The 13,724-nt window shown below is 41.6% G+C and overlaps 1 protein-coding gene across 1 annotated transcript in view; it reads left to right on the top strand.

Moving 5' to 3' along the window:
* Positions 1-13,724, top strand: part of KCNH7 (potassium voltage-gated channel subfamily H member 7) — a 353,127-nt gene that overhangs the window by 301,817 nt on the left and 37,586 nt on the right. The window contains exon 11 of the mRNA XM_030580821.1: positions 9,106-9,358. Coding sequence (XP_030436681.1) covers positions 9,106-9,358 — 253 coding nt within the window. The remainder of the gene's footprint in view (positions 1-9,105; positions 9,359-13,724) is intronic.

Below are 13,724 nucleotides of genomic sequence, written 5' to 3' on the forward strand. Positions count from 1 at the left end.
AAATCTCATCCCAAGGAGAATCACTTGAAAACCCAGATTACCAACTCCGACTGCTATCTGTTTTAAGGAACTCTTTCATATTGTGCCAAATCATGTGACTCCATGACAGTTTTTAGGCACGGAGAAGAAGAATCTCATATTTCCACCCATTGCGATAAGAATTGTGTCTAATCCTATACGTAGATGCACTAGATGCACTAAAGGATTTTGTGCCTCCACCTATGACCTTGCCCCTTGTCCTTTTTAACTGGTCAAAGCCATGTGAAATGGCATGTGAAATTCCCCCTGCTCACAGAAACAGTTAACTCCTCCTAGAGATGGAACTTGGTCTAGTGTCTTAGTATCCTAAGACATGCTCTAAATGGCATGTTCTCAAAAAAGTAAAACTCAGGCACAACTGACATAGCTTAACTATTGTATAGTCTAGAACCTCTTCTCCCTGGCAAGGTTATTATGTAAGTGAATGCAAAGAGATGTTAGTAGTGCCTGGCCTTCAGTGATAGCCTAGATCCCTCCAGTCAGCCTTCAGGCTGGTTCCTGTCAGACAGCCAAAACTGATGGAAGATATCCTTATGATGAACAGTGGCAAAACAATGGTGCTGAAACTTCTAGAATTGTCAGCCATTCTGGATACTATCAATCACAAGATATTATTGCTTGATCCTGTCTGTCATAATGAGAATCAATGGGATGCTTTTAAACTATCTATTCTTTTTTCTTCTGAAAGATCCTGAGAGTCAGCTGTTTCTCTCCTCCCCGTGAACTTTACTTATGAATTCCCAGAGGGTGCAACAGTTAAGGAGCCGATACGGAGCACATAAAATAGAATCTTTTGATTGACTTCATTGTGTTTTGGATCAGGCCTATAATGAGATGATGAGGGGTACATTGCCAGTAATTTCACACAGCTCTGTCACCTTTTTATTCATCTTAGAAAGTGCGGTCTCCCTGATATCCTACCACATAAAGTAAATTGGAGTAAAGAACAGCTAGCTCTAACTGAATCCAGGAAAGACCAAATAAATGATAGTTAGAAGAAAGAATCTCTGGATCTATCTGAGGGTTTAGATGTTTCTTTAGTTTCTTTACCAAAACTTTCTCATTTCTTTCCATAAAAACTAGAGATTACAGACAGAATATTAGCTAGTGAGATTGCTAGCCATAAATCACCCATGTGTCACCCTGTCCTTCTAAAACGAGGAATTAACAATCTTCTCCAATTATAGACAAAGTGTTACCTCACTGGACTTCTCAAAGAAGGGATACATATAAGTCCAACTCATAGGTTGGAGCCTGAAGCTCCCTAAGTGTCTACAGAATGTAAGTCTTGAATCATTGTTACATGCCTCAAAGACTTATCTCCTATAGTCATATCGATAGGTTTAAAAACTGCCTTTTTCACTATAGATGGAAGAAAATATGGTGGAAAAATATAAAATATCTTTATCTGTACTGCATTTCGCTCTGATCTATAATAAACTGTCTAAAAACCCAGCCAAGTAAATTGTATTAACTTTAAAAGTTCTGAAAAGTTAGGTTGACATAGGCTGGAATAGCTATAACGTAGCTAACTCCCAGGGGAGACGCAGCTATGTTTGATATAGGAATGTTTCACTTGATGTAACCGCCATTGCTCAGGGAAGGCTATTCCTACACCAACAGAAAATAAATTTCCATTAATGTAGACTGCATCTACACACTAGAGGGTTATGTCAGAATAGCTATGATGTTGTAGCTTTGCATAGTGTAGACATATGCTAAGGCATGTACCTGAGTATTAGATAGGTTAGTTAAGGGAAAGCATGTGGAGATTCCTTCAGTAAATACTCCAAGGGCTTAATTCTGCATCTATTGAAGTCAATGGAAAAAATCCCATTGACTTAAATGGTGCAGGATTAAGCCCATAATGTATATACGTTCTCTTGTGTGCCTACACTTATCCCTGCCTCTTTGATTATTAGTATACCTGCCTGCATTCATAAATAGGTCTGACTCTCCTTTAGGGGAGGGGTGCGAGGCAAAAATAAGTTTGGCGTGAGCCATCGTCCTAACATAGTTAGTGTGATCTCTTCCGCAGAATGTCTACTCTGATTGTCAAGTACATGCCACTTTATATTTGATCATGTCAGTATCAAGAGAGACAATTTGAACCATTGGAAGAAAGATGGACACAGAGTACAAGGAACACCACTGACTGCCACCAGAACCAGTGTATAGCAACATGTACTGCTTGTGGAATCAAATATATGTAAAAAAAGGGATACTGCATCCCTCAGGATTTCCATCCAAAGGCAAGCTTATGCCTGACAGAGAAAAACCCTGAATTTCCAATGAGTGTGAAAGCAGTACCACTGAATACGAAACACAAATCCTGTACCACACTTGCCCCAATGAACACGCAATATGTAAAAGGAATGTAGCTTGAAATGGTCGGCAAAAATACATGGAACGTGACACTGTGGGGTAAGTAGAACGAAGATAAAAACAAAGAAACAGAACACATTGCATCACATGAGCAACAACACATTAATAAAAGGCCTGTTAGCATGGTGCAAAAACAGCTCTAAGGCTAGCCCATACATATGTTTCTTCATGATTCCTCATTTATAGAGGATTTACTGTGCAATACTCCTGACCAACCTGGAAAGGAGATTCAGTTAAGGGATGCAAAAGACCTTGTGAAATAGTGGTTTCCTTGAAATACTCATTATTAACTATACAGGAGTCGTTGATTTTACTGATGTATTTGTGAGTTTTTCAGGAGTGTAATCCCACCAATAAAGCAATGGAAATAACTCCTGTAGCAGTATCCTGATTTGCACCTATTGGAGTACTTCCCTAGTATCTTGTAAGAGACAGAAATTGATGTCATATCAAAAAACTGTTCAGAAGTTCAACAGAAAATGCAAAACCCACATGGCTCATCATGTACACTATTATTGACTCAGACAGTAAACACAGACCACATTTCCTGATTATGAATTGTATCTATCAGTAGCCAATATAAAAGTAAGATGGTTGCCAGAGGTTAAACCTCATAGATATTGCTCATTTTACTGTCATAAAGTGCACCAAGATACATGTGAGATTGGCATCCAGTAGAACATTCTTGGAAAAGCTTTCAATACCAGTCATCTCAGGGTATGTCCACACTGCCATTAGACTCATGCCAGCTGGTGTGGGCTAACAGGCTGTGTAATTGCAGGTGTTTGGGCTTGGGCTGGAGCCCAAGCTTTGGGACATAGCCTGAATGTCTACTCCACAATTAAACAGCCTCTTAGCCTGAAGCCTGTGAGCCCGAGTCAGCTGGCATGGGCCAGCCGTGGGTGTCTCACTGGAGTGTAGACATACCCACAGTAAGATATGCGGCAAGAATTCCACACCACCTCCAAAGAACTAATCTTCTAGCCAATTTGAATAATAGCAATACTTTCCTTTCTAGGTTACTCCAGATCATGACACACAGCTTGGCATAGAGAATCCTCCCCTGTGTATGAGCTTAACTTTTCTTACTGAGGATGCCAAACAGGGTCGGCTCCAGGCACCAGCATCCCAACCAGGTGCTTGGAGCAGCAATCTGCAAGGGGCGGTAGTCCATGTGTTTTTGTCTCCAAGCAGCAAGCCGAATTGTAGCCGCCGATGGCGGGGGAAGTCCATGTGCCATTAGGGCGGCACATGCGTTTCCATGGCGGTGGCAATTCAGTGGCAGCTTCTATGTTCAGCTGTCCGTGGCGGTGCAGCTTCTGTCTTCCAGCTGAAGACAGAAGCTGCCTCCGAATTGCTGCCCTTGCCATCTGCGGCGGCAATTCAGTGCGCTGCTTGGGGCGGCAAAAACAGTAGAGCTGTCCCTGATGCTAAATAAGATCAGCCAAACATTATATGCCATACTGTGAATTGCAAAGATGAGGAATGAGTTTGTGCCCCATGACTGCCAAAGAACAGAGCTAAAACCCGAAGTAAAGAAGTACAATAGAATTGTGGGGAGAGCGGAATCTCCTGAATTACACTCAAGTACCATGGTGAGGAAGCCCCTAGAGCAGGGGCGGGCAAACTTTTCGGCCTGAGTGCCACATCGGGTTTCCAAAATTCCACTCCCATCTAACCCACGCTCTCCTTCCTGACTGCCCCCCAGGACCCCTACCCCCATGTTCCCCACCCTCTGACCACCCTGACCCCATCCACACCCCCGCCCCCTTTCCATCACCCCAAACTCCCCTGCCCTCTATCCAACCCCTGCTGCTCCCTGCCCCGTTACCATGCTGCCTGGAGCACTGATGGCGCTACAGCCATGCTGTCCAGAGCACCAGGACAGGCAGTCACACCGCCTTCCTTGGGGCTAGCCTCCCGGGCCAGGAGCTCAGGGGCCAGGCAGGATGGTCCTGCAGGCTGTAGTTAGCCCACCTCTGCCCTAGAGGTTCAGCTGCAAAAAACATGAAAATCTGTGTTTTTGTGGAACAGAGTCCAATGGGAAGAGATTACTGAGGTGTCAGAGTGTGGAGGTAGAAGCATGAAGGGGAAGAATGGAGAAACTAAAACACACACATTTAAAAATCTTCTCCTGATAGACCCCCAACACTACTATCTCAAAACCTGTCACCTAGAATTATGCTATTTTGAGAGCAGTTCCTATCTCTGTTATACTCAGTGTTGTCACAAGTCTCACAATTGCTAGCGTTTTTCTTAAAGTTCCAGCTTGTGGAGTCAGATAGCTACAAGAGATTCTCAGCTTTTATTTTTTAAAAGAGTAAGTTTTTAGTCCTCCTGGTCACCGAGAGTAAATGTGATGAGAGTGTATTTAATGGCCTAGAAACTAGATGATAGATCAAAAGAACCCCCACTCTGTTTAAAAAAAAACCTAATTTTTGAAGACCTGACTCCTGATTATTGAACACTTTGGGTTGGCAATTCTGGGTACTCTATAAATATTAAGGCCTGGTTTCCCAATTCACCAATCTAACAGGAGTTGTAACTCCATTAATCTGAATACAGTTCTTCTGGATTTACAGTGGTGTGAGATCAGAATCACTCTTCATTTTTTTTTTTAACATTTTGGTAAAATTGCTGAACCAAATATTTTCATAAAGACCAGCATGGATTAGAAAAGAATAAGTAAATTTTATGGCAAATTGTTTTAAATTATTCTGTCAATTTACTAATATTTAAAATATGATCAAGTATAATATAAGTGGTGAGGCAATTCCGCTCTTAGTAGTACTGTATATACCAATGTTCTAACAAATTTTAACTCTTCTGACGTCAAGAATTTAGGCTGTGATTTTTCAAAGCTGACTTAATGGAGCTAAGCACCCAATTCCCATCACAATTAAATGGACTTTGGGTGCCCATTTGCCTTAGGGACTGTTGAAAATCATAACTTCAAATCATAAATGCTTTCAATACCTCATTAGGATATAATCTGTCTGGGGCAGGGCCTGTCTCCTCCTACATGTTTGTACAGTGCCTAGTGCCTAGTATTTTGAGTGCTATTGAACTATGATTACAGCAACTAACAAATACTAAGCAGTGGTTTATAATATCTTCATAGTCAGAACAAATTAATGACCTTTCTACTTATTTCTCTAAATAAACCAAAATGTGCAGAAATATTAACTAAACCAACAAACATGCTCTGCATAGCTTTTGTTTAACAGTAAAGTACAATTCTTTGTTAACTAATACAAATACAAATGGAATTGAATCTGATTCATGTTAAGACTGTGCTTTTGTGTGTCTGACAACATAAAAACATTTCACTTTAGCACATCTGAATTGAAACTATGTTGGTATTTCGTATCATTTAAAACTGGGGCTTCTCTAAATTACATCAAAATGGGAGCATAACAAAAAGAAAGAGAGAAAAATAATTAAACACTTCAAAATATTAAGTTCTTTTCTTCAATCAATGAACAGAGACCAAAATAATTTTAAAACAAATATTTCCAACTTTTCATCCCCCCTATGGTTGATCTAATATGTTTAGATATCAGTTTTACTGTATTATTCAGAACATGGTAAATTTGGTAAACGATAGCAACTTGTTAATACATTTGGATATAACCATATTAAAATAAATAGAATCAACTGTACTTTAAGCAGTATCTGGTTACATGTAGTTAGACATTGGTAACAGAGTGCTAAAGTAGAAGCTTTTCCTTTTTTGTTTTTTTGTTTTCCTTTGCTTCTTGTTGAATTCTGGCTTCTTTAAAGATGCATAGACTGGCATGATAGTGTCCAAAGGCCATGAATTGTTAAAACTATTTGTATAAATGTGTGTTATAACATTGTGTTTTCTGTTATTTCACAATAGAAGCTGTATTGATTTCTGTTAGCAATCATAGAAATATTTCAAAAGCAATTAAAGGTACTAATGTTTCATTTGTAAATCATAGCTTGGCTTTAGTGGACAAATAGCCTCATGTCAGAAATGTACACATCCCTCTTCTCTGTTAACAAGGCGAGAGATAGCAGTTGAGAACCTATCTATGCAGTAGGAATGACTGCACAGAGCTTTATTGTGCTGAAATAAGAAAATATACAGAGAGGACTGAATACTGTTATGACAGAAATTATTTTAAATTGCATTCTCTACAGAAATTTTCATTGATATTACTTACGTGCGTACACACTATAAAAGAAAAAATAGTAGATCAATAGACTGTGTTAATAGCAGGAAGGCAAATCCTGTTCACATTACTCTCATGATTAGTCCCATTGTGTCGAATTCAGATATGCATATGCAACTCCCCCTGAAATCAAAGAAAACTGTGCAATGAAAGAGAATTTGGCCCATTAACTTCAATGGGATTCTCTGCATAAGTGAAAAACAAGCAGGATGTGGCCCAAGAAGTGGATAGTGCATAGTAACTTATGTGTGAGTCCTGTTTCTGAATACAATGAGTTTACTCAGTGGGTGGGCATTGTTTCCATTGAAACGAATGGTAAACCTTGCATTACCTTCAGATGAAACAAAGGCTAATGCTGAACAATTTAGCAAATCTCTCGCCCATAATGACCAAGTTGTAAGCAGAATCCTTGTCTTCATTCCATGAACAAAATTAACATTGTATCTTTGGCGAATCCTGAGGTTCTAGTTCAGGTAAACTCCAGTGAACCTGGATAAAAGGTGAGCAAGTACCTGCAGTTTATGGGCCAGATCCTCAGCTTGTGTAAATCTGGCTTGAATGGAGTACACAGATTTGCTACAGAGGATCTGGGCTATACATTTCTAAATTAAATATATTTAACAACACATCAATTTAAATTTTCACAGCTATGCAAAATTATAGGTTTTAATAGTTTTTTCCTATTTTTATCTATTTAAATTTTCAGTTGTGGGAAATGATGGGGGTAAGACAATAATTGTTGTAGACCCTGAGAGTCAAAAAGTTAAAGCCTTGTAATCATTAAAACACAAATAGCCAACATCACAGGTCAAGATATACAAAGTAAGTGTACTTAAACCAAACTCTAAGTTCTCAAGCAGCATTTTTCTTACTTCGCCTACTTGTAAATTTTGATTATTATCAATGGAAATACTTTTCTCTCCCTCCATTCCTGCTGCCTTGTAGAGTATGAGGCTACATTGTGTATGGTGTATGGTGTATGGTGAAATCGACATTTACTGACCTTTACCTATAAAAATCTAATCCTTCCAAGCTTAGTTAAATCTTATCGTTATCCTGTTGCAATATATTCATACATGTTCTGATTACATTTCCTGTAATGCAAAAAATAAAAAAAATTATGTGTAGGTACTACATAGGGTGACCAGACAGCAAATGTGAAAAATTGGGACAGGGGGTGGGGGGTAATAGGAGCCTATATAAGAAAAAGACCCAAAAATTGGGACTGTCCCTATAAAATCAGGACATCTGGTCACCCTAGCGCTACACTTCCAAGAGACCCTGCTAGTATTCAGATTAAATGATATAGAGAACACCTATTTGAGCCCATATTTTGATCAAAGTACATGTTCATTAAATTGGATGAATTGAAAATACAGTAACTCCTCACTTAAAGTCATCTCAGTTAACGTTCTTTCATTGTTACGTTGCTGATCAATTAGAGAACATGCTCGTTTAAAGTTGCGCAATGCTCCCTTATAACGTTGTTTGGCAGCTGCCTGCTTTGTCCCACTGCTTGCAGAAAGAGCAGCCCATTGGAACTAGCTGGTGGGGGCTTAGAACCCGGGTGGACTGGCAGTCACCCCATCAGCTCCCCACTCACCTAAGTTCCCTGTGTGGCAGCCGCCCAGCAGTCTATCAGTTGCCAGCAGTTCAGCTGTCCCTCACCCCACTGCCATGTGCTGCTCCTGCCCTCTGCCTTGGAGCTGCTCCCAGGAGCCTCTGCCTTGCTGTGTGGGGGAGGGGGAGAAAGAGGGCTAATATCAGGGTGTACCCTTCCCTCCTGCACCTCGCTTACACCATCTCCATAGAGCAGGGGTAGAACATGACAGGCTCAGGACAGAGGGAGGAAGGGAGCATGCTGGCAGCAGCTGCTATCTCAACTTCCTGGTCTACTTAAAAAGGCAATCTACTTAGAGTGGTTCAGTGTACTTAAAGGGGCAATGCACAGCTCTCTCTCACGCACACAGTGTGTGTGTATCTGTCTGTCATGCTGTCTTCTCTCCCTCCATTCCTGCTGCCTTGTAGAGTATGAGGCTACATTAAGAATGTGTTAATCATTGAGGGCTCAGCCGAGTTCTCGCTCATCATTTAACAGTAAGGCATTCCCTAGGAAATAACCCACCCTCCGACTCCACCACCTCAACCAAGTTTCACAATCATCATTGCTGTGTAAAGTATTAAATTGTTTGTTTAAAACTTATACTATGTATACCCTTTGGTGAAAAAAAATCCCCTGGACCCTAAACTCCCCTATTTACATTAATTCTTATGGGAAAATTGGATTCGCTTAACATAGTTTCACTTAAAGTCACATTTTTCAGGAACATAACTACAACATTAAGCGAGGAGTTACTGTATTCTGAACAGCCTTGCCACTCACCACTATCTTTATGTCAATGCATTCACACTGGGAACACTGCAAGTTATTTAAAATTATTTGCATAGTATTGATGTGAAACTCTTTCATTTTTCTCTTCAGGTCCTAAAGGGGTTTCCAGAATGCTTACAAGCTGACATTTGTCTACACCTCAACCAAAACTTGCTTCAGAACTGCAAAGCTTTCCAGGGGGCCAGTAAAGGTTGTCTCCGAGCTTTAGCTATGAAGTTTAAGACAACCCATGCTCCTCCTGGTGACACTTTAGTCCACTGTGGTGATGTTCTCACAGCTCTTTACTTCCTGTCAAGAGGCTCCATTGAAATCCTCAAGAATGACATTGTTGTAGCTATTCTTGGTATGTATTTGCAAACTAAGGAGATGGAATGTCATCTTTCTGCTAGCGCAAACTATAGAACAGCAGACTGAAAAGGTCATTGCCATATTTGGTTCGTGTACCCTGCAAATGATTCAGTCACTTTAAAATCAAGCTTCTAAGTGACTAGTTTAGCAGCACCACCAATATTGGGAGGAAAAATTGTTTCGCATCAAAACACAAATAAAATTTTGAAAAATTGAAAAGTAAAAAAAAACATTTTGAGTCCAACAAAATGTTTCACTTCAATTTTGAACATTTTAAACATTTTGACTGTTTTTTTAACAGAATTAAAAGAAATCTTGAACCAAAAAGTCATTTTGAATTTTAAAAGTGAAGTGTTTCATTTAGAAAATGTTGAAATTAAATGTTCTGATTTTTTTTGAAATTTGGAGGGGAGAGGTCAACTGAAGAAATTTTGACAAGAATTCATGAAATGTTTGTGTTGCAAAATCTTCGTTTTTCACCAAAAATTGTTTCATGCAAAAAATGTCATCTATCTTTAATTACAATGGAGTTGTGCTGAACAAAAAGTTTTAACCTTCCTCACTGGAGTCAACAGAAGTTTAGTCATCTACTTCACTGGGAGCAGGATCAAACCCCAACAGAAAACACAGAGGGGAGAGAGAGGCTAGTGCAGAGACAAATGACCTCCCTATACTACCTGAATGCCACCGAGGTTTTGTGGAATAACAGAGTCCTACTCTTATTGCAAACCCTATCCCTCTGGAAGGAATAATGCCAGGAAACTGGAAGGAGAACCATGCGGAGCTTCCAGAACACCTTCTGGTAGAGTGTTCAATCTATCTCATGGAGACCATCTTAAAATATGTGAAAATAATTGTAGTCCTCACAGTCAAGAAAAAAAATGAGGGAACTATTTTTATTTTATTGGCTATTGTGCTATGCAAATGATAGGCTTTTATGCTTGCTTGCTGCTGCATTGGTCAATAAGGGTTTGTGACAGCAGGAATATAAACACATGGGAGAGTACAAGTCAACAATAAAATGATATTCATCAGAATGATGGGCTGGTTTAAGTTAGCCGTCAATAAAACCTCATTGAAAAAGAACAAAGATAAACAACATTTTGCCAAAACCAACTTGGGGACCTACTATTGCCTCCTGCAGAAAAGCACACAGGAGGGAAAATTAACATGGAAAACTCCTGTTGATGCATCCTTCCCTCCACTGGGAAAGGTTTGAAGCCACACACAAGTGGCATGTCCAAAGCCCTCTGCACTGTGCATATGTCCCCAAATCCTCAAAGAAACCCTTAGATGTGAGAGGGTTCTGGACAGTCAGGCCCTTCTTGGTGCTCCCCAATCCCCTTCCTCCTGGCAGCATGTCATTCAAGAGCCAAGCTATGCTATCACTATGGATCTGATTGCACTGGCACACTAACCCTTTTCTCAAAGGAAGATAATGCAGCTCAGCATTATAATGGAAAAACCAGTGGTCCTGGAGAGTATAAATCTGCGTAGTTGGACTGCTCCCATTTCCTCCCTCTCTAGACTAGTATCAGAGGGTAGCCGTGTTAGTCTGGATCTGTAAAAGCAGCAAAGAATCCTGTGGCACCTTATAGACTAACAGATGTTTTGGAGCATGAGCTTTCGTGGGTGAATACCCACTTCCTCAGATGCATGTAATGGAAATATCCAGGGGCAGATATATATATGTGTGCTAGCAAGCAAGCTAGAGATAACGAGGTCAGTTCAATCAGGGAGGATGAGGCCCTGTTCTAGCAGTTGAGGTGTGAAAACCAAGAGAGGAGAAACTGGTTCTGTAATTGGCAAGCCATTCACAGTCTTTGTTCAATCCTGAGCTGATGGTGTCAAATTTGCAGATGAACTGAAGCTCAGCAGTTTCTCTTTGAAGTCTGGTCCTGAAGTTTTTTTGCTGCAGGATGGCCACCTTAAGGTCTGCTATAGTGTGGCCAGGGAGGTTGAAGTGCTCTCCTACAGGTTTTTGTATATTGCCATTCCTAATGTCTGATTTGTGTCCATTTATCCTTTTCCGTAGAGACTGTCCAGTTTGGCCGATGTACGTAGCAGAGGGGCATTGCTGGCATATGATGGCGTATATTACATTGGTGGATGTGCAGATGAATGAACCAGTGATGGTGTGGCTGATCTGGTTAGGTCCTGTGATGGTGTCGCTGGTGTAGATATGTGGGCAGAGTTGGCATCGAGGTTTGTTGCATGGATTGGTTCCTGAGCTAGAGTTATTATGGTATGGTGTGCAGTTACTGGTGAGAATATGTTTCAGGTTGGCAGGTTGTCTGTGGGCAAGGATTGGCCTGCCACCCAAGGCCTGTGAAAGTGTGGGATCATTGTCCAGGATGGGTTGTAGATCCTTGATGATGCGTTGGAGGGGTTTTAGCTGGGGGCTGTATGTGATGGCCAGTGGAGTCCTGTTGGTTTCTCTCTTGGGTTTGTCTTGCAGTAGGAGGCTTCTGGGTACACGTCTGGCTCTGTTGATCTGTTTCCTTATTTCCTCATGCGGGTATTGTAGTTTTGAGAATGCTTGGTGGAGATTTTGTAGGTGTTGGTCTCTGTCTGAGGGGTTAGAGCAGATGCGGTTGTACCTCAGTGCTTGGCTGTAGACAATGGATCGTGTGATGTGCCCGGGATGGAAGCTGGAGGCATGAAGGTAGGCATAGCGGTCGGTGGGTTTTCGATATAGGGTGGTGTTAATGTGACCATCACTTATTTGCACCGTGGTGTCAAGAAAGTGGACCTCCCGTGTAGATTGGTCCAGGCTGAGGTTGATGGTGGGGTGGAAGCTGTTGAAATCATGGTGGAATTTTTCCAGAGTCTCCTTCCCATGGGTCCAGATGATGAAGATGTCATCAATGTAGCGTAGATAGAGAAGGGGTGTGAGTGGACGAGAGCTGAGGAAGCGTTGTTCCAGGTCGGCCATGAAGATATTGGCATATTGTGGGGCCATGCGGGTGCCCATAGCAGTGCCACTGATCTGGAGATATATATTGTCATCAAATTTGAAATAGTTGTGTGTAAGTATAAAGGCACAGAGCTCAGCAGCCAGTTGTGCTGTGGCATCATCAGGAATGGTGTTCCTGACAGCTTGTATTCCATCTGTGTGTGGGATGTTTGTGTAGAGAGCCTCTACATCCATGGTGGCTAGGATGGTGTTTTCTGGGAGGTCACCAATGCATTGTAGTTTCCTCAGGAAATCAGTGGTGTCGCGGAGATAGCTGGGAGTGCTGGTGGCATAGGGTCTGAGTAGAGAGTCCATATATCCAGACAGTCCTTCAGAGAGAGTGCCAATGCCCGAGATGATGGGGCATCCAGGATTTCCGGGTTTGTGGATCTTGGGTAGTAGATAGAATAACCCTGGTCGGGGCTCTAGGGGTATGTTGATTTCTTCTGGTGTTAGTGTAGGGAGAGTCCTGAGTAGATGCTGTAGTTTCTTAGTGTATTCCTCAGTGGGATCTGAGGGAAGTGGCCTGTAGAATTTGGTATTGGAGAGTTGTCTGGCTGCCTCCTTTTGATAGTCAGACCTGTTCATGATGACAACGGCACCTCCTTTATCAGCCTCTTTGATGATAATGTCAGGGTGGTTTCTGAGGCTGTGGATGGCATTGCGTTCTGCACGGCTTAGGTTGTGAGGCAAGCGATGTTGTTGTTCCACGATTTCTGCCTGTGCACGCCGGCGGAAGCATTCAATGTATAGGTCCAGGCTGTCATTTCGACCCTCAGGAGGAGTCCATGTGGAGTTCTTTTTCTTGTGCTGTTGGTGGGAGGGCACCCGTGTATCAGTGCACTGTTCAGTGTTGTCCTGGAAGTATTCTTTGAGTCGGAGACGGCGAAAGTAGGCTTCCAGATCGCCACAGAACTGTATCATGTTGGTGGGGGTGGCAGGGCAGAAAGAGAGTCCCCGAGATAGGACAGACTTTTCTTCTGGGCTGAGTGTGTAGTTGGATAGATTGACGATATTGCTGGGTGGGTTAGGGGTACCACTGTTGTGGCCCCATGTGGCAGGTAGGAGTTTAGACAGCTTACAGTCCTTTTTCCTTTGAAGAGAGGTGAAGTGAGTAATGTAGATCTCCTGTCTTATTCTAGTGAAGTCCGTTTGTATAGAAGTTTGGTTATTAATAAGAGTCTCCAGGTTGGAGAGCTCTTTTTTGATGTTTTCCTGTTTGCTGTATAGGATGCTGATCAGGTGGTTCCTCAGTTTTTTGAGGAACCACCTGATCAGCATCCTATACAGCAAACAGGAAAACATCAAAAAAGAGCTCTCCAACCTGGAGACTCTTATTAATAACCAAACTTCTATACAAACGGACTTCACTAGAATAAGACAGGAGATCTACATTACTCACTTC

The sequence above is a fragment of the Gopherus evgoodei genome, chromosome 11, assembly GCF_007399415.2.
Source record: "Gopherus evgoodei ecotype Sinaloan lineage chromosome 11, rGopEvg1_v1.p, whole genome shotgun sequence".
Classification (NCBI taxonomy): Eukaryota; Metazoa; Chordata; order Testudines; family Testudinidae; genus Gopherus; species Gopherus evgoodei.